Source organism: Seriola dumerili, unplaced genomic scaffold (assembly GCF_002260705.1).
Source record: "Seriola dumerili isolate Sdu_G_001 unplaced genomic scaffold, Sdu_1.0 BDQW01000531.1, whole genome shotgun sequence".
In the NCBI taxonomy this organism is placed as follows: Eukaryota; Metazoa; Chordata; class Actinopteri; order Carangiformes; family Carangidae; genus Seriola; species Seriola dumerili.
The window spans coordinates 151,866-178,018 of NW_019174786.1; the positions used below are offsets into that span (position 1 = coordinate 151,866).

General features: G+C 40.1%; 2 protein-coding genes across 2 annotated transcripts; both read left to right on the forward strand.

Moving 5' to 3' along the window:
• The first annotated feature begins 5,272 nt into the window (after window positions 1-5,272).
• LOC111235580 (diamine acetyltransferase 2-like) lies at window positions 5,273-12,107 on the forward strand. The gene is made up of 6 exons (XM_022764073.1): window positions 5,273-5,496; window positions 5,850-5,901; window positions 7,045-7,128; window positions 10,014-10,115; window positions 10,260-10,300; window positions 10,539-12,107. The coding sequence occupies exons 1-6, from the start codon at window positions 5,434-5,436 to the stop codon at window positions 10,704-10,706; spliced, it is 510 nt and encodes a 169-aa protein (XP_022619794.1). The 5' UTR covers window positions 5,273-5,433; the 3' UTR covers window positions 10,707-12,107.
• A 3,265-nt stretch (window positions 12,108-15,372) lies between these two features.
• On the forward strand, window positions 15,373-25,490 carry tnfsf12 (TNF superfamily member 12). Its single transcript, XM_022764215.1, has 6 exons — window positions 15,373-16,003; window positions 17,502-17,583; window positions 19,342-19,398; window positions 19,549-19,572; window positions 19,694-19,821; window positions 22,629-25,490. Exons 1-6 carry the CDS (start codon window positions 15,830-15,832, stop codon window positions 22,902-22,904), a joined length of 741 nt encoding a protein of 246 aa, XP_022619936.1. The 5' UTR covers window positions 15,373-15,829; the 3' UTR covers window positions 22,905-25,490.
• The last annotated feature ends 663 nt before the right edge of the window (window positions 25,491-26,153 follow it).

Consider the following 26,153-nt stretch of genomic DNA (forward strand, 5'->3'; position numbering starts at 1 on the left):
GTGAGTATGAAGCTACAGCTCAGGAGAGTTAGCTTAGCTTAGCATAAAGGCTGGAAGCAGTGGGAAATATGAGGGTCCAGTGTTTATGTCGCACTAAGCTAACCAGCTGCTAGCACATGGGCAGACATGAGAGTGGTCTTGAAATTCTCTTCTCACTCTTGGCAAGAAAAGTGAAGAGGTATAATTCCCAAAGTGTTGAACGCTTCACCTCAGTAAACGGTTTAGAATAGATATGATATGACACCAAATGAGTTTTGATTTTGAGACACACCCTATCATCATGGTTGTAACCTGGGGTCAGCCGGTCATAATTCAACCTCAAACATCCTCCCTCTGGAGACTCACAAGTTGCTTTATTACAGTTAAATGATGACATCAAGAACTCTAAGCACTGTGCTTTCCTTTCATACCAACCATCTTTTTCTCAGGGTTATTGTAGCATTTGTCGGCTTTGACTAGTCCAGTGAGAGGCCCTCGCTCTTTCTTACTCACAATCCACTGACTAATATTGTCTACAATGTTGCTGCCTCTTGCCTGTGAGTCTTCAAGTGCGTCTGTAAAAACTGTCAGGGGTGTCTCGCGCGCGTCATCAGCAGAGCCAAAGAGGCCTCTGATGAAAACGATGGCAATGCTCTTGTTTTTCTGCTTGCGTCGTATGAAAGGAGCCGTTAGTCAGCCTTAAAGAACCACGCCGACTTGCTGGAGCTATTAATAGCCACATAGACTGCCGTACTTTTTTTTCTTTTTTTCTTCAGGAGAAAGCTGCCGAGCAAAATCCCCCTTTCCCTGCTCATTTCCTCCCCACCCTCTACTCTGCAGAATGCCATGTACTGTGACAAATCTCTCACAAATTTTATTTTTAGCCTCAAGCAAACGCACACTCCTATTTCTACTGCCACTTGTGTATAGATTCAACACAAAGTCAGCGAGGTTAGAAGCACATCCAGCAGACTGTGGGTTAAAAACCTTCATGTGAGAACTGACAGTGACCCTCTCTGAGATATTTGTCTGCTGATTCACTCATCAATTATTATTCAAACCAGACTTCACACATGACTTACCCAGCTTCAGTTTGTGTGTAGTCTGGTTTCTCAGAGAATCATTACACTGCTCATTTAACCAAGAGGATCACACAGAAAAGATAAACTTAAATTTGTGGTTTTGTCAAGAGATACAGCTAAGATTACACGGGTATTCAATATTAAAAAAATATTAAGGGTTTTGGTGTAGGATGGTTGTAGTGCTGTTTTTAACCAATATCTTAAAGAAAAAGTTGTTTACACTGTAATGCCCCAGTATTGATCATCCAACACTTTCCTCAGTCTTTCTGTTTTTCTTGTAATGTAACTTTGAACTGCATAAATTGCACTACATAAATAAAAATATGAATCATTACTATCAATGATTAGTAATATATTCTAACTGATGCCTTAGAAGTAATTTTACTTTAGACACTTAAAGTAAATTCGGAAGTTAAATTAAGGATGCAGGACTTACTTGTAATAGAACTTTTTCTTTCTAAAGTCAAAGGTAAGATAGAAAATCATGAAGCAATTCATACATATGTTTATGTTTTAGAAAATATCAACATTTCTGCTGGAGACTGGTTTATAAGTCCTGCTTTTATTTATAATATTTGGACATTGCTTGCTTCCTCAGTCGTTCACCCTCTACGCCTAAACTAAATTTTAATGTGCAAGTGGCAGAAATCATTGAGCATCAAAATGCTTATATGAGCAATGTTCCAGAGTAATGGGATATTCAGCAGTGGAAATAATCAGATACTTTTCTTAGGTAAGAGCAGAAATACCACAATGCAGACATATTCATTCCTTTTACTTGAATACAAAAGAATTATCAGAAACATACACTTAATGTATCAAAAGTAAAAGTCCAGTTTTTGGTGTTGGTTGTTTAATCAATAACAATTAATCATTATTTTGTTTGTAGATAATATGATCTGCAGTTATATTTTCTTATGAAACGTAGCTGAATAGAAGCAGAAAGTAGAATAATAGAGAATTGCTCAAGCACCAGGACCTCAAAAGTTTACATAAGCAGTAAATGAAGTCCCTTCCTACACCGAGGATAATATTGTTGCCTCCTTAAGCTATATTTCTCTTTCTCCTACAGGCGTCATATATGGTACCTTTGCCCTCAGGCTGCGGGTGGGGTCTTAGTTTACAGACGTGCCTGATGAAGTACATAATTTAGCAGCTGGTTTCAAAGAGTGAAGTAGAACATGAGGTATTTTGATATACGATCACCTCACTTGAACTGGATGCTTGAATCAGGGGAATTCATTTGAAAAGAGGATAATAATAAGAGATACTGTTAGCTTAAGCAGTGTTACATCTTTATATGAACTCACTTCAGATGTATGTGTATCTACAGATAGTTCTGGTTGATTCATTCGTTCATTCATGAGGTCATATTCATTATTTCTCTTTTCAAGGCGTTCTCAGTTCCTCTAACTTGGCGCTCCAGCTGATGGGGACTTGCTGTCATGTCTGTGTGAAACTGTGTAAATTCATGAGATCATATTTATTTCTGGTGCTGAACTTCACGGTTTGATGCCATATCCACAGTGTGCGTCATCACCGATTATTTGAACTAAATATAACCTCTCTGGTATCTGACACCTTCTGTGAAATTCAGCCGTTTCTAGGTTTTACAATTTCTGACTGTAAAACTGCATAAATATTTTCCAGTGTGATGAAACGGTCATCCACCCATAAACTGTAACCCATACATACACACAGACGCCAGTGGTATATAGCAGCTTCATTATTGATACAAATAAGCTTGTGTTTAGAAATAGTAACTTTCAGTGTTAAATAGATTTTATCACAGAGATAGGAATAGTATTTATACTTTTTATTAACTGAAAAACATGCGACAATAATAACACTAGACTAATGAGAAGCAAATAATCTAACCCTAACTAGTGCAGGAAGTGCACATTGCCCATAATGATCACCCACACACCCATAAACTGATCTAAAGGAGGCTAATCAGCCGCACTTCGAACAGCTCAGACATAACAAGACCAAAGGTCTAAAACTTTGCTAAGGCTCCCCCTAGAGGTTGCAATAATTATTACACCCACAATGGCTGGTGGCTGATGCGCACACCATACTGATAATTCTATGAAAATGACGTTGAAAAAACGTTTATCTTGAGTGAAAGAAATTAGGATCATTTCAATCAAAAAGGTTCATTTATTTAGGTATGAATGTGCTTATGGTCTCCTCTTAGAAGCACAGATGTGCTCAGTGAATGTCTGCCCATTCGATTTTGATGCAAGAGTCAACATAACATCTGGATTGATCCTCTGGGGATCATGAACATCCACAGCATATTTCATAGAAATCTGACCAATACCTCCCATTATAAGTATGTACTACGTATCAAGTCAGGGGGAACTTTGACCTGACGGAGGCCCTGTACGAAAGGTCAAGAGGGCATCGCTAAACTTAACGAAGACATGGCAAGATACAAGATATTTATTAATAATTCAAAGGTTTTAAAAGCCTTCAACAAATATGTCTACCTATTATTTTAATCCTGTTTTTTTTAGCATGTTTACTGTTTAGTTTGTTTGTTTTACTGTCCAGCACTTTGTAACACAGTTTAGAAAAGTGTTATATAAATAGTCAGGTTGTGAAAAATCTCTCTGGATGCTAAATATGTGCTTCCTGCATGACCACATACTTTTCTGAAGAACTGGAGAAAACCTCAACTAAACAAGCCATCAACTCAACAGCTTTAAATGCTATAAAGTAATTAATATAGTTTCATGCGCATGACTTTCTCACTTCTAATAAACCATCAACTCTGTAGTTATAACTGTCATTTACATGATTAATAAAGGCTTTGTCACTCTCTGGTTAGCCATCAGCCAACGTTTGTAGGACATCTGCAAATATTGTTGATGAGTCAATTAATAAAGATGTGTGACAATTAGCTCAATCTAATTTGATGTATTTGTTTATTATGCCCTTTTACACAGTGTACTCCATGCACACATGACCCAAAATAAACTGGAGCCAGAGACTACTGCAGAAAATAGAGATCTATTTACAATACATGAAATAAAAGGCTTGTCTCCATTCAACTAGTGGCAATGGAGTTTCATCAGGAGGTCTAGATGCAGACCATAATAAAAGAGTGATGGGGTAAATTGTGAGGTTCATCTATAAATTAGGCCAAAAATGACATGAACAAGCCAAGAAAATAAACTATGTAGGGTTAGACTGCACCATAAGGACGCCCTGTGTATAGAGTTATGTACGTACAAAAAAAGGAAATGATCATATTACACACTATACAGCACTATAAAAAATAAGAAAAATACGGCCATGGTTATCTCTTGCCTCGACTATACTGCAATGCCCTCCCTTCATGCACATTGAAATCCTTACAGATGGTCCAGAATGCAGCAGGGTATGTCTGCTCTTTGATCAACCTTACAGGGCTCATGTGACCCGGCTGCTCATTGAGTTCCACTTGATGCTCAATGTGTTCCTCCAAGGAATGTCATCTGGCATCATCCCATCCCTGTACACAAGGCATTAGCGTCATTGGTGGGTGGTTAGCTATCAAGCTATCAAATGCTTTCATGTCCCTCTCTATCTTCAAACCCCATAATCTCTTCCAAGAACACCTCCTCTTCTAACATGCCTAACTAGGACTTACGATACATGTCTTCACCTGATCTCCTTGCACGTCACCTTATTGAGCAGATGTAGTACTGTACTTCAAGGTCTCCTACTGTGCTGAAGCTTTAGTGTTGTCCTTCACTAGTAAGTCACTTTGGAAAAATCTGCCAAATGAGTAAATGTAAATGTAAATATGAAGGCAAATTATGAATAAGCCACCGCTACACATAAACCAGTTTGAATCAGATCAAAAGTGACACTCACTTCACTTATTTGCATAAGCATGAGTCCTACAAACAACACATTTTAATACTTATTTAACAAATCTTTAATTTAATAGTATCAGCTAAAAGGAATATGTAATGGTGCTACAAGAATGGGGAGTCACAACTAATTTTAGCCACTGGAGCCCCCTAGAAGATTAGTCTGGCCCCTGCACTTGGAGGATAAACACCAGCCAAAGAGATCTTGTAATGGGTTGGTAAATGATTTGTTAGCCATCAGTTGTGATTTACAAACCCTTAATGGAGGATGTTTTATAATCCTTTAATGCACCTTTCGGGCCACATGGGGAGCTGATTCCCCCGGTCACCTTCTTCCTGGAGGAGGGCGCTCTCAGCTCAGTTTCCAGCCGGTTATGGGAGGCTGCGTGTGTGCTGGTCTACAAGCTACCGGGCAGCTGCGGTCCTATTAGTACTATTTATATCCGTTAACGGTATCAGAGCGGAGCACCACAGCACCGTGAGCACCACCTCACCACATCCGAGCCGACATGGACTTCTCTATCCGTGCCGCCAACGTGGAGGACTGCAAGGACATCGCGCGGATGATCATGGTCAGGAGACACGTGTGTGCAGCTGTACATGACACGGAAGACATTTATCAGCTATGACTCGAATGCTTACGTCAGCAGATCACTTCATATAGACGATGTTGTTTTTATTAGATTGTTGAGATATGATTAGGAAAGCTAGTCTTTATTGGAGCGTGCATGCAGCTGATGTGCATGCAGCTGCCAGAAGTGCCACTTAAAGCCATGTGTTTAGGATGTAGAGCCAATAAACTGGCACTAACTCACATGTTTACGGCTGGCTATGGAACTGGGCTATGTCAGGAATAGGAATAAATAATGATGACAACTGATGTTATCCCCCCCACCACCCTCCACCCTCCCCCCCCCCCCTGCAGGAACTGGCTGAATATGAGAAAGTGGCGGACCAGGTGAAAATCACGCAGAGAGGTAGGCTACTGTATGAGGAGTTAAATGTGCAGTCCTCTGCCTTGACCTTCCATTTAAATTTATTTGACCTTCATAAAGACAAGATGAACTTTAATGGAGGCCTGGACAGATGGGAAATCTATTCCTAGCCTTGGAAACAGTATTGACAGAACAATCTCACCATGAAGTCCATTTAGTCCAGAACAGCTACTAAATGGACCTTGTGGTGAGATTTTCGGGTTCTACAATGAACATTCAGTGACCTGATGCACTTTTCTTTTTTCTTTTTGCCAGTATGACCAATTCCATGACAGTCAATTGAGATCATGATACAATCAAAAGCTACTAGATGGATCTTGTGGTGAGACTGTTTAAGATTTTGCAGTAGTAACTATCATTAGTGTTTTTTTATGTGGCTTTACAAAAACCCAGCAACATTCTGACTGGGACGATAAGACACTGGTGAAACAGGTGGGTATCCCACAAGCAGCCTATATTTATTGCTTGTGCACTGATTCCCAGTATAGTATAGTAATAAAAACAGTATTATGTAGGCCTAGACATTTGAAAGTATATGCATTTAAGTGTGGAATTAGGAAATTAAATGACATGACTCCACTTGCTTCATAAAAGAAAGTATTTTAATAGGTTTTTTTATTATTTTGGATTTTCTATAGATAGGTGTTCCTCCAAATGGAGCAGGTCTTTCATGTTAATTCCTTAAAATCATCAATTTATTAAAAACTCAACACAACTAACCAAAACTATACCATAACTAAAATATCTGACTCAGATATGTGTCTCTCTTTTCCTTATTATTAGCACAAGGTTGCATTGTTGTTGTTCAAGAAACCTTCAGGAAACTTACAAGAAATTATTAGGACGTTAAATTTAGTCTTTTATTAACTTGAAGGTCTAATTGCAATTTCAAAACCCTCTTCATGAAGTAAAAAAAATACTGAATCGTGGTGGAAAAATATTGGATTCAGCCTAAAGAAATGTGTCGGTTTTCAGAATGTGATCTCAAATTTAGCTACAGCCTGGGGCCGCTGAAAAGAGGCCACCCCCTTTTTGTGAAAAGACCACGAGACATGTGACCTTAATTTCGGGCAGTGTATAACCAGTCTATTAATTATAGGTGTTTCTTGTTTTTTTTCTATGCAGTCTTGGAGCAGGATGGTTTCTCCAAGAACCCGTTCTTCCATGGGATCATTGCTGAGGTGCCAGAACAGCACAAAACCAAAGACGGTGAGGGAGAGCCATCAGTAGCACAGTTTCCTTTCAACACTTAGCAAATGTCCGACACTAGCGAGAAGCTGTGTATATGTGTGAGTGATGGAGTTCTGCAGATCTATATTTCCATACACAAACTAACATTATTACAAAACCACATGAAGTATATAATGAATAATAAATAATCCTTCTGAAACTGTCTTAAAACCGCACGTGGTAGAAAACTACTCTTGTGCTTCTTTACACACACTGTAGCTCTGGCTGCTCTCTGATCAGTGGTGTAGCAGTAGGTGTATTCATCACCTCTCTAAAGGAAAGCACCTGTTGTGACCTCTGGACTATGGCCAGAAGTGCAACATGCGTCAATTTGTCACCTTAGAAATTGCAGCGCAGCAGTATTTTTGCTGCATTGTGCAATTCAGTGTGGATTAACCCTTTAATTTCAGTTTTTCCAAATCAAAATCTTAGACAAAAGCTTTCAGATAAGGCATTTTAAAACGTCATTTACTGATGTTTGCACCCTTTAAATGCACATTATAAATCAAGTTAACATTATTTATAGATTTAAACTGTTTAAACTAGATTTAAATACTGTTATTCCATCTTCTCCTAACCAGATTCCTTAACCCAAAGTCTACCAGAATAACTGTGTGCTACAGCAAGGAAGAAATAACATTCGTTTTTTGTTTTTGTATTGAAAGGATTGTAATTAAGAAACCAAGAGCAGAGAAACTTGGAATATCCTGGTACTTTTTACAGAAATGGTTCAACCAAAAATGATGTTTGTATGCCAGTATGACTTACACAATGGTCTCTGGCACATTTTTCCAGCCCTCACCAAAACAAAAAAAAAAACTGGCCAGTTACTGGGAAACATTTGAGTCCCAAAAAGGCCATAAAAATCTCTAGACAGCTTTTGCAGGGGGATCTTAAGTGTTTCAAAGCCAATCAATTGCACTGAGTCCAAAAGTCAATTTTACTTCATTATCTCTGAGATTTTCCGCACTCACAAAGCTCTTGTTGCTGCATATTGATCCAGTAGAGGCGTCTGTCTGTCTTCATGTGCTTCCTCTCGGCCAGCTCTAGCTCCGATGTAGAAAGCTATACACACTATGCTAAATTTAAAGCTGCATTAACTTGACAACACTGACAAAGTGTCACCTCATAAAGCTGATATGCAAACCTGTTAGCTAATGGTTGCTTATGACACATCCAGCAGACACAGAGCAACATTAGCATTCATTTGGAGTCTCATTTTTCTGGCCATTTGAAGTCCATTATTCATTCTCCTGTCCTGTAGCTTTGTTTTGGTCTCGACCAACTCCTGAGAAAAACATTGAGCTTTATGGTCACCAGCTATCAGCTACCTTTGCCTGCTGTTTGGTGCTGGGCAGGGAGTGAGTTTATCGGGGCTGTTTTTTCGCTGAATCCAGGTGCCTGTGTCTGAAAACAGTCACTTTGCGGACCATAAAACCAAAACAATGAGCTGAGAGACAAGAAACCGAAAAAGAACTGCAGACTCAGGTGACAGATCTCTGTGGGGTCATCAAGCAACCCCTTTCAAATTGTACTCGTACCTAATTAACCACAGCATGTTTGTAGAGAAAGTTAGCAAAATTACATCCATCAGTAACAAATTACCACATTTTCAGGACGGACTTATAGAAATAAGTAATTAATAAGCTGATTGAATTATTTGATCAACTCTTCTGACTGCCATTGACCCTTTTATTAAGGTGAATTGTGCAAAATAGGCTTTAGAGCAGGTTTATCAGCCCATTTATGTAGGTTCTTTGTTACCTAATGTAACAGCATACTGCTGATGTGGCCTCTCTCCTTACACACCACTTACATAACAAGGCTAACACACTGCCTTTCCCCAGAATACAGTAATGAGGACATTAACATACGCTCTGCTGCCCAGCCGGGCCTTTTTCTTCCATGACACAGGCCTTTTTCCATACAGTCACCACTGTCCGCAATCCACTGGCCTCAGATATCTGACTCCATACTGAGGAGTGGCTTCCTGTGTATATGTTTGACTTACAACATATACTATAGACATAGAATGACAAACTTTTTGTCAATAGGAGAATTATCATCCAGCTCTTCAATTCCACTCAGCTCTGTGGAGTATTTTAGCATCTTTAGGCTCATTGTTTTTATTTTACAACCAGCTCCTTAAATGTTCTGGTTCATTCTCATTGCTCTTATCAGTGTTGTTTCTTGAAGTATCCAGCTGCTGTTCTCAGCAACAGCAAAAAAAAATAAATCTTGGATACACCGACTAACCCTAACCCTGAACCAAGTGCCAACTAGCTAACATAGTGCCACATGTAGCAACTAAAGAGCCTCATTTTTCCCTCAGGAGTTGGTAGTAGAGTGACACAGCTAAAAAGAAAATTTTGAACTTGCATTCGTCAGGTAGTACAAACATGAAATTAATGCTGCTCCTGTTAGCTAACACATTAGCCTTATTAGCTTGATTATCAGCATTAACTATTCATTTGCAAATAAGGCAAAAAATCATAAAATATTTCTAAATATAAAATCATCAAACTGACCAACCTAGAAATTAAAGTGATAATCCACCTTCAGTCAATATATACTGGCTGCATTGTTTCCTCAGATGTTGTATCACACCCAAATCTGTAATTTGTCCAAACCAGCCAGGCTGCGTTTTTAAAAATCTGTGCCCAATAAATCTCTGTGTGGACATGTTTAGCAATTACAGCAAAACACTGGATAATAAATCAGGACTGATTGTGTAACATCACATCTGCAATATACTGGCTACTGAGATCAATTCATAAAAATCCAAACAGATATGCAGTTATGAGCACATAACAAAATATTAAAGAGAGTGCGTTGACCTCATTTTTTTCACTGTTTGCTTTCAGGTCATATGAAGATAGGCTATGCACTTTACTTCTATTCCTACAGCTCTTGGTCGGGGAAAGCCATTTATATGGAGGACTTGTACGTGATGCCAGATTTCAGAGGTACAGCACACTGTCTCAAAAATAGACATGTCATTGTTGTAATGTAGTGAATATAATTTGTTATAATGACCAAAAAGTCAGTGAAGCATATCTGTACAGTCTGTGCAGGAAACCTCAAGTGTTGACATGGTATCTGTCTTTCAGGGAAAGGCATTGGCAAAGCACTGATGAGCAAGGTAGCGCAGGTGAGTAAAACATCAACTATTTGATTTGTGACGGTTAAGAAATGGAAATTTTGTGCGGACATTGAACCTTGGGCCTTTTCACTCTTTATACAAAGAAGGTCTTCTTCATTTGCACATTTGAAAATGCTAAATAATGCACATGTCCTGGAGCTTGCACACATTGGTGAAAATTACCATCCCTAATGTCAGAACAGCTGTACTCATATCTGTCTTTTCATTTAACTTTGTTGTCCTGAAGCTGGGCCTGGCTGCCGGCTGCAACCAGCTCAATTTCACCGTTCTGGACTGGAACAAATCATCTCTGGACTTTTACCACAGCCAGGGCTGCTTCAACATCACCACTAAAATGGGCTACCACTGTATGCGCTGTGAGGGAGAGGCACTGGAGCACCTGGCCCAACCCTAACCATCCAACTGGGCTCATGACCTCCTGACCTTTGCAACCATGAGGTCAACCCACACAGTGCAGGGACAGAGCACCACTCAGTGGCCCCGTTCCAATACTTGACGATCACAATCATCATATAGATTTCTGGAAAAAAATTGACTGTTTGCTAAGCTCCGCCCCCCCTTAGTTACTGTTTCTACGTCAGCCAAGCTGCCATGTTTCCAGCACAGCACACATGCTGTGTACCGTGATGACAGTGTCAGATTTAACTCCTGAAGTTTCAGGTCATTTTTCAAACAATGGGTCTATTATTTCACACAGAAGGAAACAAAAGCAGGATTTTTATTTCTAGCCAACAACTGCCAATTTGGGTGGTTGAAATTACAGCAATGGCAGATATTATCAGCTGTATTTAGTTAACATTAGATGTTGAGATACTCAAAAAATTTAAATTTTATCACCCCACAGCTTTTTCCGTTCTCGTCCGTGGTTGCTCTTGTGTGTTTGGCTTTTAAAAGGCTAAAAACAAAAAGAAACACCAACTTTTTTATACACAGAGAATCACTTTCACTAAATATTGGCAAACAACACTTCAGCATGTGGAGAAATCCAAAGCTTGACAGGCCTGCTTCGCCTGGTAACGACTGCTAAGCTGTGATTGGACAGTCACTGTTTGGAGGAGGGGTTTAGCAAACAGTTAATTAGCTTATTATTTAAATAGTCAATGAGGTAGTTTTAAGTATTGGAACGGGACCTTTGCAATACATATTAAAAGTACATAACCAAGGCACTGAAATCCATGTTTTGTGTTTTCCCTTGTGATATGTCATGGCTTTTGATTTTGGTGTTAAATGGATCTGATAATTTACCTCTTGGCCTAAAAGGTGAAAAAATGATGAGACAGCAGATGACAGGTGTAACAGGTGTGTGTGTGTGGGGGGGGGGGGGGGGTGTCATAGTCGTAGGATTTTTAGAGAAAGTCTTCATCACTTGGAAGTGAAATAAGTTTTTGCACAAAGATCCAGAAAAATCTTATGCATCGTAAAAACATTGGTGTGTGTTTCAAAAAAAGCAACTTTTGGGTGTCCTATCCCTTTAAATTCATGATTAACTATGACAACAGCAACCAAAGAGTCAGTCACTTCTCCCCTCGTCTTCCAGATGAGGAGCACTGTAAAGCTGTTGTGAAGCACAATGTTGGTATTTGCACTGTTTTCTTCCTTTTTAAGCTATGTACATACAGAGGGTTCTGGTCATGAAATTGTGCACTTAAGGAATCAGTTGGACTCAACCTAAAACCTTCTTCTGTGCTGCCAAACAGCAAACTCTTGGGGCTGGTTTCAGAGAAATGGATGAAGCTTAGAATCGAACAAAAACGATCCATCTGGTGGAATTTGAAAAATAAAAGAAAATCTTGGACTTGGACTCAGTTTTTGTCTTTGAACCTGTCCAGCTAAAATGAAAGTGGCACAACTCTGGTCTGCACTTCTGTTTTATATCCAGTCTCATTTTAAATAAGAGGGCTTTTGTATCATTTCCAGCCATTTAATGAAAACAGTCTGAGTTGTGATTTATATTTAGTTTGTTTTTCTCTCAATCTAAACAAGCAAGAACCACTGACCCTCCTGTGCAGTTTGCATTTCTTTTCATACTTTGTTTACAGAATAATTCAGTAAAGAATGTGCAATTGTTTTTTTTTTTTTTCCATCTCTGGGGCACTGTGTTGTAAAATACAGTATTTTCCTTCCGTGTGCAAAATCTAAAGAATTCATCCATGTGGAAAAGTACATTTAATGCGTCGTCATCCACGCTATTACAGAGTGCATGACCCAAAAATCAATATAGAGTCCAAGGGAACATGAAAAGATATTTATATCCTCCCTTGTCTGCAACTTCCCATCAGAATGCCAGATCCAGAGCTACAAATTATACAACTTGTAATGCTGTTTCCAACATGGATTCCTCAGACTGTTTCAAAATCAAATCAAAGTTCAACCCTGATTCCTGTCAAATCCACTGAGGTTCTTTGCAATAAATCAAAACAACTTTGCCTGACATGACAAGAAAAGACCTTTAAATGTTTGAAATGTTCATTCAGGTTTCGGTGTGCGGCGTGTGTAGTAACACACAGTGTAACGGTCAGTATGAATAGACAAAACAACCATGTTGATGTATCGGGTTCATTTCCTCGACTTTGGTGCTAATTAGTTGTCAGGAAGAGGCTACGTGTGTGTTTCCCAGTGGACCATACGCTTTCATATGTTAGTGTGTTTTAATGTGTTGATGTGTCTTACGTGGTCTCTGAAATGGTTAAAAATGAAGATGGTCACGGTTGGGTGAAAACTGAGTGAATCCAAAACTTTTCAGGAACCCAGTGCATTTTTGATTTTATGCACTTTTTTTTTTTTTTTTTTTTTTTTTTTTTTTTAAAGGCCTTCATGGGATCAAATAAGTTCCCTCCACCCACATAGGAGCACGACATCCCTCCATTGAAGTTAAAGCAGGAAAAAAATGGATTCATTGGGTTTTCACATGACATCAGTGAAATGTTTGATGCCATTATTTCACCCAAGTGGCCACAAAAAGTAGCTTTTAGAGTTTTAAGTGTCATTTGCGCTGCCAGAAATCTTGACGCTTAAGAAAATACCAAAAGCCATATTACGTCTAGCCTAGAACCTGCATGAAATTCAAAAGTTGGTTTCATAAAAGTATTTTAGGCTTCCTGTTGTCGCCTGTTCAATCTTGAAAACCAAGAGTGTGTTTTAATGTTTACTTGACTGCTCTGTTCAGTAGGTGACACTGATCAGAATAATAAAACCTGTCAGAATGCAGTCAAATAAAGTGATGTGTTGTGTGAATATGTAACTGTGTCCAGCTCACTTCTTTTCTCTGAGTGAATTTATCCATGATCAATAATAATCATTTACCAGGAGTAATGAGCTTATAGGTTTAAAGTGTGAATCTAAAATTATTCATGTTTGGAATAATTACAACTTGAACTTAAAAAAATAAAGGATAATATGAAAATAAAAAATATATATAATAAATTACATTTACCTAATGTAAAACTATAGGCAGTGCGCAGTTGCATTTGACCTCTAGGGGGCGCACTAACACCAACTGTCCCTTTAATCCCAATGAAGACTCAAGATAAAACTTTTGTTCCTGTAAAATAAAATATTCATACATAGTAAAATAAAATGAGAAATATATGTAGCTACTACTGAACCAAAGGAGGAATAGATTAAAAATTAACTGTCCACAGAGGTGCATCACAGTGTGACAAATTACAAGCAAAGAAATATGGATTTCAATTTCAAATGTGGATTCAGGATGATTTTTAGTTGATAAGTCACATCTTCACATGACTTAAAGGTACCCTGAACAGTTTGTGACCACTCGTAGTGTAATGGAGAAAAGTTTTCAGGAGTGGGTCCCTGTTTTTGTCACTGTTTTGTACATTTACACAAAGATGGAAGATGCAATACACATTTCTGCTGATGTTTTCAGGCTGTTTCACTGATCAACAGTAGATGGTGTTATCACGCCAATAAAACGCAGCAGCGAGCCAAGAAAGGCAACACAGAAGAAGAGTGCTAGCCAACCGAACATGGATATGAACAATCATGGTTTCAAATTCTTGCAAAAAATTGGCTTTTCAAATGTTTCTCAAGGATACATGTTTTGTATTTTGCTGATATAACATAACTGTTATTTCTGAAAATCCACAAGTCATCATTAATTACCTCCACTGAAATAAGATGGAAGAGAAAGATGAGTCGTTCTAGTTATAACTTTTCTTTTTAAAACTCAATTTAATTTTTAACTCTTGTTTGATTTGTGTCAGGTCTGGTTAATCGTTTTTTGGGGGTCCACCAGGGTCCATGAAAAATTTCTGTCATGCCCTGCTTCTTTATTAAGTTGTAAATGTAGTAGTGGATTGATATTACTTAACCTTCAGAGATATTGCACCAGCTGGGGGACCCGACAAGCGTCACAGTTGAATCAAAGGGGACATTTTTCAAATTCTGCTCAATTCTTATGAAATATTATGAACTTTTACCTCCTGTAAAACTAGAGATACTGCTCTGCGTTAAAGGATCAAAAGCGCAACACTTCTAAATGCTAAATCCAAAGCCTAAATACTCTTCCTGTTAGAACTTGAGGTTTGACTGTGAACATTATTAAGTTTTGCTCCTTAAGCAAAACATTTTTGATTCATTTCTCAGGTTAATGTCCCCGTCTCACTGGAGAGGTTCTCCACTCTGGTCTGTGGCTCACCTGTTGACGGCACAGTGGATTGAAGCGCCACATTCCCAGCCGACACCTTTACCTATACACTACAGCCACCGTGTGGTTACAAACGGAACTGTTACACGCGTGAATGGCACATATTTTCAGGGCATGCAAGTTAATGAAAGTGATTTGAGAAGCAGAGGAAGCTCCGGTGCGCCTAGACTCTTTTCCTTGCGCCCACCTCGTTGGGTTTTTTTTTTTTTTTTTTTTTTTTAATACTCTGGATGCCAGCCGGTGTCACAACATCAGAGCTCGCTGCGCGCGCACAGAAAGTTCACCTCCAAGTCTGTGTATGTGTGTGTGTATGTGTATTGGTATGTGTCTGTTAGTGTGTGTGTGTGTGTGTGTGTGTGCGTGTGTGTGTAAATTCACGCTCCTGTGTGTGCTCAGCAGCAGCCAGCAGTCTCTCTAATAGAGTGACCCCCCAGCACGCTGGTTAAAGGGAAGACAAGAGAGCTGAGTCAACGAATCACAAGGAGAAGGATGCAACAGTTGATGTGCGCAAGTTGCACAGTTTTCTTGTGTTTGGAGACGGCCTGCACACACGGAGGATGGTGGCTTTGATCCGCGTGGAGGAAGGATCGGATGTTTTGTCGCTTTAAAAACCCCTTTCATCTGTCAGATTAACCGAAAATTAACACAGAAAGACCCCCCCCCCCTCTCTCTCTCTCTGTCTGAAAGCAGCGGGTGTTTAGTTACGGGCTGTCCACTCGCGCGTCTTTCCTACCAAAATGGACATTTGGACAGAAATGCATTTGGAGGGATTTCATGCTCTGCTGGAATGGAGTTGAAGTGCGGATTTCGGATGGTCTGCGGCGGTGAGTAGCAGTGCAGTCTGCAGCAACATGCATCGGATTCTGCAGAGGAGGCGAGTGCGCAAGCTGCGGGTCGTCTGGGCTTCTCTGGCCCTGGTGGCTCTGTCTCTGGCCGCATGCAGCGCGCTGTTTACGGCGTGGACATGGCGGCAGACGCGGGACCTGTCTCAGTCCTTTAAGATCTTGCAGGACCGACTGGAGCAGGTTTGTATCCTACATACTTAAAAAAACAACAACAATCAAGCCTGCAAAACACCCCCTCCCCTTCTCCCTCTTTGAATAGCATGCATATTTCTACCAACAATAATATTTACTCGCCACCAACTTTTAAAGACCATCAAGTGTTTGTTATGCAACTTCTTGTGTGGCTGCGGTTACGGGAATCTTCGCGGGGGGTAATGTGGAAAAATGCAAGTCCACATTTCACCCCCTTTCACTCCCCCCCCTTTACACGTACTCTATTCTATTGCACCGTTTCTCTACTTGGCACTTTTATTGCTTACCAATAACAGCGCAGTCAAATTGTGCGGAGTTGCTGCTTATTTTTTGCGCCCACCCCCCTCTTTCTCCCCCTCAACCCCCCACGCCATGTTTAATTACTCTGGTGCCAGTTGTGCTCCAGTTTTATCTCAATTTACTGGAAAGCCTCAACTATTTGGCATGTAAGCACTTCATACCCAACTGACTGCACTGAGGCTTGAGGCGTGAAACAGGCTGGATGATAGAGTGTGGCAAGTGTAAATCATCTGCAACAATGCATAGCCTCTTCTCATGCACAGGTCAGGAAGCAAGTACCCTTTCAGTGCCAAGTTAAATGTGCAGGAATGGGTCTGAAATCCTGCACAGTCTTGTGCAAAGTGCAGTTTTTCTTTTTCGAGTTCTTGCACTTGCAGCAAATGTTAAGACTGCGGCACGAGGTTGCATCACAAGGCAAATTATTTCTAAAAGCAGCCAAAAGGAGCTGATGGAAATTCTTCTGGTTTCAAGTTCAGACTATTTACAAAACCAGGTTGCACTGGATTTGAGATCAGGGGGACAGGTTGGCTGTGTATCATGCTGACAGACCTCCACACGCGCATATTTTCTTCCCCTCACACTCACACTCACACACACACACACACACACACACACACATACACACATACAAACACCCCCAAAACTGGACACGTGGAGTGTTGATGCTGGAGCCTTTCCCAAGGGGCCCCGTTCTGTCCATTTGACTGTTCGCCAACTCCTGACGAGAGCCAGTGAGTGAACGTCTGGAGAGTGAAGAGCAACTCGCTGCCTCCATTTCCACAGTAGCAGTAAATTTAAAACACACTCTTCCCCGAGCCACTTCTCCTCTTACTTCATATAGGGCTCCTTCGGTCATTCAGTGGGCCCCCAGCCAAGGATTTAAAACTTTGCTGGCTTGACAAAACAGATTTCTTTCTGAAAAAGGGGAGTAAAGACATGTGAGGAATGCAAAGCACTAAAAACATGCATTAGGTGTCGCAACCAGTCTCTTGAGGAAGTGGTAGACCTATTCTAAAGCTAGCATGGCAGCAGGGGCAGGATACTGGAAAAGATGAGCCTGTTTCTGTGTTTCTGTGGCTGGCTGGCTAGAAGAGGCCGCGTGGGATCTGTGCCAGTAAAAAGTCATAATAAACTTATTGGACATTTGTTAATAGTGTGTTTTTTCTCTCTCTGTCTCTTTCAACAGGTCAATACACAGAGGAAGGCCATTGTTCAGCTCATTCTGGAGAAGAGAGAGCTGCTGGTGGGGCAGAGAGTGAAGAGAGATGGTATTGCAGTTTCTTGACTTCAACACCACCAATATACATCGCAGTCTTGTGCTTTTTAGCTGTCCAAATCACCACAGACACAATATGCTTACCAACTGCGCTCTGTTTGTTTTTTTGGGAAGAACATTTAACACAAATGCTGGCCAGTCTTGGCCCACATGCCACTATGGTCAGGTCTAGCGGGCCCGCAGGCACTACCCGCTGCTAAAAGTTGACACAGGAAAAAGTAGGCAGCTGGATGACTGTTCCAGAAATTACAGGTCTGACCAGAGTGGCCTCGGAGCCCAGAAAACCAGCTGGCGCGGGAGCGAGGCCTTGTTGCACGCTTTTGGGCAATGAAATTGATTTTTTTCTCTCCCCCCCTCTCCCCTGAGCGCACGACTGACACAGCTATGATTTGTTGTGAAAGCGGTGATATTTGATGACCTATCATTGCTGTATTTATAGCCTCTGCTTGCGTCACCGTCACGGGATGGCTTGATTGTTCACATTTTGTCCAAGAGTGAACCCTCAAGACTCTTTTGTGCTGGATTGCAGTCGAGGCACGAATATCCAAATTTGACAAAAGGATTCCTTTAGAGAACAGCATGTCTCGCCAAAATATCTATACTGATGTCCTGCAGGTATTGGCCTTTTACTTGGGTAACTGATATCTGATTTTATCCTCCAAAACGCATTAAATAGCGTTCAGAAATTCATGGCTATCAATAGAAAAAAAAAAGGCCCAAACAGCTTTTTCCAGTTTGTGGAAAGTTGACCACCGCGGTGCAGCGTTTCAGCAGGACACTGCTGTTATGTTCTCTCCTTATGACTGACAGCTTAAGTCGGGAAAATCTGGCTAGCCTGAGGGCTTTACGCTTGCCCATAGCAAATCCTAAATCTACAGGGTCACCCACCTGTGAGTTATTTTAGCAGGGACTTAATATTCCTGTATGATGGCGGGGGCCCGGTCAAAACATAAAGTATGTGTTTCACAGTTCATACATACAGTATTCAAGTTGTATCTGTGCTTGAAATCACTCCCCATAGGCCAGATTGCAAAGGCTAAAATAAACCTTTAGCGAGTAACAAGAGCGGACGTTCTTCAGCTCCGGCCTTTTAGTGTTGTGTTTTATTTATTGTATTTATCCGAGCAGGGGCCAATAGCTGTTGCTTCACTCTGTTCTTAATCAACCCTTTTAGGTCACAGAGAAGCCAAGGACCTTTTTGACTCTCTTTTTCCGGCACTTCATTTCTCTTATTTAGCCTTCTAGTGCTTCAGCTTTTGTCTCTCAGGCTACATTTAATGCTTTCTCATTCACTTTACCCTTGTCCATCCCCCTGTCTTTTTCTGTCCCCCCCCTCCCCACACACACACACACACACACACACACACACACACACACACACAGCTCTCCACCCTCCCTCACTCCATCTCTCTCCTCTTCTCTGTATTCGGTATTTTCTTCATGACTTAGACCAGCTGGCACTAAGATTAGTCCCGACAGGGAAAAAAAAAAAAAAAAAAAAAATTAAAGAGGCACACGCTTCTGACTGAAAATAACAGTTTGAGGAAATATATTGAAGCACGTGAAAGGAAATCCTTTGCCCATCTGCTTACCGCGTTAAAAGGAGCCAGGTTGAACCTAAATGGCCGCAAATTAACACACCATGTTATTAGACAGATACAGACGGGAATGATTGTTTTATCAAAAAAACCACAGACATTATTTTCTTTGCCATTCAAACTCATATTCTGTCTTTCTCTGCCTTCCGAAGGGGGGACGTTTCGAGGGAGGAATGGAAATGGAAAGAAAGCGGCGTCTCATTTTGAGAGTAAGTGGCTTGGCAGATCCCTTATAGCCGTCTCATGTAGCATCTGTTGAAGTGGTTTCAATCATATACCCCTATACGATTGCACTCATAAAATCTTAATTGACTTTCCCTTTTTCTTTCTCTTTCAATGTCTCTTTTACTTTCCACCAGTAACCAAAGTCTCCTCTCAGCAAGGTAAGACTCATAAAAATGAAGGATAGAGGATAATCTGTGAATCTCTCCTCGATGAGATTAATAACCTTGGATATATGTGTGTGTGTGTGTGTGTGTGTGTGTGTGTGTGTGTGTGTGTCAGTGGGAGTAGGTGGTGTGATAAAGGGCTGGGAAGAGAGGACATTGAATATGAGTAAAGCGGTGAGATATAACAAGGAGCAAGGCACCTTCACGGTGGAGAAAGCGGGCGTCTACTTCCTGTTCTGCCAGGTGAGGTTTTGCTGGGAGTTGTAGTTTGTCAACAAAGTGTCAGACTACAAACTACACCATCATGATTTTTTTTCATCTGCATATTCTACTTTCTGCCCTGATTTCCACTTAAAAGCTGAACAAATCAACATTTTTGTATTAACAATGACTTAAATGACCATGTCTAATGTGAAAGGAGTACATTTTAGTGACAAACCCACAGGAAAGAGTCAATTGACTGCAGGTCACAGCTTTACAGACCATTAATAGTCCCTCAGCTTATTGTTTTGGTTTTCTGCCATGCAACTTTCATGTTTTGGTTCACTCGCAAGGTTCTCATCAGTTTCATGTTCAGCTGTTTTTAGTGAAATAAATGATAAAGACACTGTACACTACCTACCCAGCAGCAAATGACCAACAAAGTTAGCAACTAAATAGTGAACATTATGGAGCTTTGAGCAGCATAAGAGCCTCATACAGCCCCTTAGGAGTTGGTGGAGACCAAAAACAAAGCTAAAAGGGGGAGTGAATATTAGACTTGCATTCATCACAGGCACAAACAAGACTGTAAATAAAAGCTAATATTCCCTCATGTCTGCTGGATGTTAAAAGGAGCAACTGTTGGTTACCAATGTGTCAAACTTCCCATCTTGTTCCACTGCCCCCCAGTGGCCAAAAATAATTAATGCAATTTTAAATTGTGTAAAACCATATATTTATTTAGGAAATTGATGTCATCACACAGTATCTATAACATTTAGTTAATTCTCTATAGCAGTTGTTGTTTTGGCAGCTGACAGTCAAAGTAGCTCAGTGTCCAGACTGCTATCCTATCCCATTTTAATTTACAAAAAGAAGTTAATATATCTAATTAATGCTAGATATCAAACAAATAAATTGAGTCTCAGCCAAAAGTTTCTTAAATACTTTCCTGATTAAAATCATAGTTTTGCGCATTTTACACTAGTTATTAAAAAAAAAAAAAAAGTTATGAAAAAAGTTGGTATTGGTATTGGTACTGAAACTCAGGTGTCAGATTAGGTTTTTAACCTCATACAGACTGCTAGCCCATGTATGGGCCCATTAGGAGGTTCTGAAGGAGTTCTGATGGAGTCAAAGCTTAAAGGTTTGTAAATACAGACAGGCTGTACCTCCTTAGATCGGTTAGAGTCTCTAAAATTCAGATATTCAGTTCATTTTGCGCTAACGATAAGCACATAAATTATCTATCTACCAGCATTGTGTGTGTATTGGAGATTGTGACTGCCTACCGTTTGGACGTGTAGAACTCCAATTCTCCCTCCATTCCCTCCATTGTTTATAATCCTTTAGTCCGTAACGGTCCACAGATCACGAAAATCAAAAGGGTTCCTCATAAAAGTATTCCAGGTTGTGGATATCTTCATGAGAAGTCCAAAGGAGACTACCGAGCGATTTGTATCCGCTGCTCTTCCCTCACTTCTCCTCTCTCTGCCCCCGTGCGGTGCATCTGCGGCTGTGTTAGCGGCTCTGCTATTGTTTGCTAGCTTTCTGGCCACAAAATGGAGGCCTCTTGTAAAGATCACACATCCATGGTAAATATCCAGTGATATTTCACTTGTGGGGGGGGGGGGGGGGGGGCAGCAAGTGTAGGACAAGCTAAGAGCATAACACAAGTGTAAGACGAGCGTATGACGTAATGACGCGTTCTTTTCGGTCGGAAAAAGCCTGTTTAAAAAAATAAAAAAAAAAAAAGCTGTTTTTTTTTTTTTTTTTTTTTTACAGATTTTCTGAATGACTCTAGCTTGTAGATAGACGTCTCCACCGACCAATCAGAGCAAAAGGAGCAGGGGGTGGGCACTTCTGAGCGAAGACCAATAAGATTTGAGAGGTGTAAAAACAGCTGAGAGCCTGCTGCCTGAGCTGTATGACACAGACAGAGATCAGCTCTGTTTTGAATGGTTCCATCAAAATGCTTCAGCATGTTTTCTATTATTTCATATTAAAGAGTTGAAGAACATTTCTCCCAGTTTTCCTTTTAAAGTGGTTTATGGCTGCCAGTGAAAAAAATGAACTATAAAGGCCTATTAAACTAAACTATTAGGTTTAGAAGCCTTGAAGCTTCACAGATGAGTTTTTTTTTACAGGCGAGGACAGAAAAATACTGAAAAAATACCAAGTATGAGCTGATGTAGTTTAGGTTGGGTTGTAGTCACATGCAAAACAAGCATATTTTCAGAAACTAGACTATGTTACCCTTCAAATGAGGTCTCATAAATGCATTTTAGACTTACAGTTCTTCATTTATAAGCTTATTACATTTACAAATGTAAATAGATGCAAATTAGGTGTAAAACAAGTGGGCTCTGACCTAAAAAGTTAAACAGGGTTAGAAAAATAGGGAAGAAAGATTCTGTTCTTAAATTTGTCTTCTGTACTTCCTGAGGTGAAGTGATGAAAAAACCTGACAGCTCTGTCATATTTGCAACTCGAGTGAATCAACTAGAGTCTTGTGACGAAGCAGCTTTATAAAAACATAGTGTAGTGGTGCGTGTCATGTTTATTGGGAGGGGTGAATATCAGGTTTCGGGCAATTTCATGTTGCCAGACCTCTGTCTTGTCAAGTTGACAGCGGCCTGGAGAAAATCTAGCCAAGAAGGAAAAAAGAAAAAGAAAAAATTCTGATATCAGGGCCTTGGAAATCCCATGATAGTCTGGTTAGTTTTATGTTTGGGCTGAAACAAGTTCTACATCGTACAGTTGAAATCTCTTCATAACTTTTCTCTCTCTGTAACATGGAAATCAGGTTTTGGGATGATTGTCTCTTTCTCCTCTCTTTGTCTCCTCAGGTGTTGTTCAATGAGCAGCAGACTCCGTATGTGAAGCTGGATGTGGTGACCAATGGCCAGAGGCCTCAGAAGCTGCAGTGCATAGAGGGCTACGCGACAACACCCTCTGCCGGACCGCACTCTTTCCACTTCGTGAAGTCCTGCCAGGTGTCCGGCCTTCTGCGACTGGACAGAGGCACGGAGCTGCAGGCCATCACAGGCTCGTCCTTCAGACTCCACACTGTGGGCAGTCCCTCCGCCTCGCCCCACGTCTTTAGCATCTTTAAAGTCAACTGAAGCTCAGCGCTCATCTGATCCTTGTTGGAGACTTTTTTTTAAAAGGACATAAACTCATCTGACTACAGCAGAACTTGTTTTTGTATGGATGAGACTTTTTTTTTCTACATGGTAAAACAGTCATAAGCAGTTGAGAGCATCACATCCTGCTACAGCCTCTTTCCAAAGACGTTAATTTGAAAGAGAGACCTGACATTTGCGGAAGTTGTTGTGGAAATTTTCTCCGGACAGTGGTGCTGTTTTGGAACGCAAAACATAGACTTTGGATTACAACCAAGACCCAAAGAGGACAAAAGGCCTCAGTGAATGTCTGCCGGGAGAACAGATGTGATGGAAGCTGTTCTGTAGATAAAGGGCTTCATAAAAAAAAAAAAAGAAAAATACTTGGACGTTCATCTTTAGCCTTCGTATCATGTCATAAATTGTGCTTACACTGTCTTTATAAGACTGACAGTAAAGCTGTGCATGCACCTTTCACTTTTATATCACCGGTTGCCTCAAGAAGCTGAGTGCACATCTGCGAGCGTCAGATCTCGACACTATAAAAGCCTACATGAGTTGTCATTGATATTTTATACAATACAGCGTCCAAGTGTGTGTGAAATCTAATGAATCAAACAATTCTTGTTTATACTGATTTTTATGCTCTTTACAATTCAGCGTGCTGTTTGAGTGTGAAATTGCTGAAAGCCCTTTCAGATACTTTGTATATACTTCACACTCATTTTACATATGTGCATATCAAGTTAGGAGCTGGCAAAGAAAGTGGAACATTTTAAATAACATGGATGTGAATTTGTGCTTTTTTCTAAGGTGAAATTTGATTGTAAGGTATTTTTATGTATAGTATACTTGGCTTTACTTTTGAAAAGTATGTGCAAGTTATAGAAACGTACAGCTCTTAATATAGCTTTGTCTTTCTTTTCTGACTTTATTTGTTTGATGACACCACAACATCACTTTCATGCCTATACGTAAATCATTTGATAATTGTTCGTTATCATACCATTAATATAATTCAGAGGCAATCATGAAATAGTTTTGGGGAGGTCCTAACATATTCAAGGTTATTGGATTTTGTATTAAAAAAAGGAGTATTGTTAGGATTCTTTTTTTATTCCGCATAATATCGTTCTTTAAAATCAAGGTGTAGCAAAACAAGAGGAAAGTAGTGTATTTATGGAAATTTACATACAATGGTAAAGTGAAATATTTCTGCATTGGATGAAAATTGGTACCTAATAGTAATAACATTTGTGATCCCTTGACTTTAGCGCCAAAATGTGGTAAAAAATTTTATTTGTCCAATTCTGTGGTTTATGACCAAATGGTTTATGTCACATCAGTCTCAGCTGCACTTTGTGTTCGGTGCTAGCGAAGGTTAGAACGCTAAAATGCTAAGCTAAGGTAGACATCATAACCGTTATACATGATAAACATCACCATGTTAGCATTGTCACTGTGAGCATGTTCGTACGCTCACATTTAGCATTTAGCATCACTGTGCAGTACAGCCTCGGAGAGCTGCTAGCTTGGCTGTAGACTTTAAACTTGTTCAATGTCACACAGCTAGCAGACCAATTACGTAAAACATTATTGCCTTTATCACAGTGCTACTTTACACATAAAGCATGTATCCTCACAGAGCTCAAATCTCAGTTGCTAATAACCAAATGTTAGCATGCTTAGCCTAAATTTTGAACTAAGGCATTAACCCTGTAATTGTGAGCATATAGTAGCATGCTAACATGAGCATTTAGCACAGCTCAGAGAGCAGTTAGCATTTTATCTCTTTTTGGAAATTAAACTCCTTCCATTCTTTCAGATGGTGCTGCTGCTGCTTTCTGTAATATTTCCTGCTACAATACAAACAGCGTGTATTTCTAGCAGTGGGTTTCAGCACTCCCACTCTTGTTTATAAGTAGTTTTTGTGGACAGACCGCATTGGTTTCTCCTCAGCACTTTACTGCAGCGAACATAGTCTTTTTTAATTGGAGCCAAACATTCATGTTTTCAAATGGAAAAAGTGTAGACATTAGACACATATCCTGTCTGATTTCCTCATCGTTTTCCTCTTCTCTTATGTGTCTCACTCATCTCCCCCCGCCTCCCCACCACCCCTACATCTCCATGCCCCTCATATTTCCCTGTCAGCACCGATCAGACCGTACACCCACACACACACACACAAACTGAATCCCCTGAGTGTCCTCTGCACACACGCACACACACACACACACACATACCCACACCAGCAGCCATCCAAATTTTCACTTCCTGAATCTAAACCTGAACCACATAGCTCAAAGTCTTTGAGGAAAAACATGCTTCGTCCCTCCCCCGTCACCCCACACACTTCCCTGCCCCGATTCCTTTTTTTCTAAATGTCAAAGTTTATTACCACCTCGGAAAATCTTGTGAAGTCTTGTGAAGAAGTTTTCTGTAGAATGATGATGTATGCAATGCCTGGACATTAATTTTTTTTTATTATTTCTTCTCAACTCACACATCATAAATGTTGAATAAACTTTTTTCTGTTGTTTTTGAAAAGTTTTACTTTCAATTTTGTTTTATAAAAAAGCCAAGAAAAACAGCGTGTGTGTCTCCAAAAATAAAGGTGAGCAGAAAATGTAAAGTAGTACGTTGTCAAAACGTGATGAAATGTCTCTTTGGGTACAGTAAATTAAAGCTGCACTATTCATTATTTTCAGATTAACAATAAGTCATTGGAAAGAAGGGTGAATATTGGATTTACATTCATCAGGTGGAAACAAACATGAATCCAGATGAATGCTAATGTTTCTTTGTGTCTGCTCGATGTATAAATGGCAACTATTCACTAATGCGTTAACCACAACAACTTTATAAGGTGATAATGTGTCAGTGTTGTGTTTACAGCTTGTTGCATGGCCCACAAGTGGCCAAAAAAATCTACTTATATTGCTTCAGGAAAACTTTTAAAGTGGCTATAATCTATATTTTTTGTAATAACAATGTCTTAAATGACAATGCCAAAACAATGTGAGAGGGGTCATGCGTAGTGATGAACCTACAGAGAATTATCACCCAAATCTGCAGCTCCCCTCGGCTTTACAGAGTTTTACAGTGGATTCACTGTCACTGCTTTTATAGTGTCGTAGCTGGCTGCAGCAGGCAGCTGTTTTCAGTGAAAAAAAAACCTGTGATAAACCCACTGTATGCTACCTGCGTAGAACTGAATGGCACAAAGACTAGCCAGTAAACATAGTG

Coding starts and splice junctions, on each gene's coding strand:
- tnfsf12 (XM_022764215.1), top strand. CDS start 15,830: ATGCATCGGATTCTGCAGAGGAGGCGAGTGCGCAAGCTGCGGGTCGTC. Junction 19,573..19,693: donor CAAAGTCTCCTCTCAGCAAG/GTAAGACTCATA, acceptor TGTGTGTGTCAG/TGGGAGTAGGTGGTGTGATA. Junction 19,822..22,628: donor TCTACTTCCTGTTCTGCCAG/GTGAGGTTTTGC, acceptor TTGTCTCCTCAG/GTGTTGTTCAATGAGCAGCA.
- LOC111235580 (XM_022764073.1), top strand. CDS start 5,434: ATGGACTTCTCTATCCGTGCCGCCAACGTGGAGGACTGCAAGGACATC. Junction 5,902..7,044: donor GGTGAAAATCACGCAGAGAG/GTAGGCTACTGT, acceptor TTTTCTATGCAG/TCTTGGAGCAGGATGGTTTC. Junction 10,301..10,538: donor TGATGAGCAAGGTAGCGCAG/GTGAGTAAAACA, acceptor GTTGTCCTGAAG/CTGGGCCTGGCTGCCGGCTG.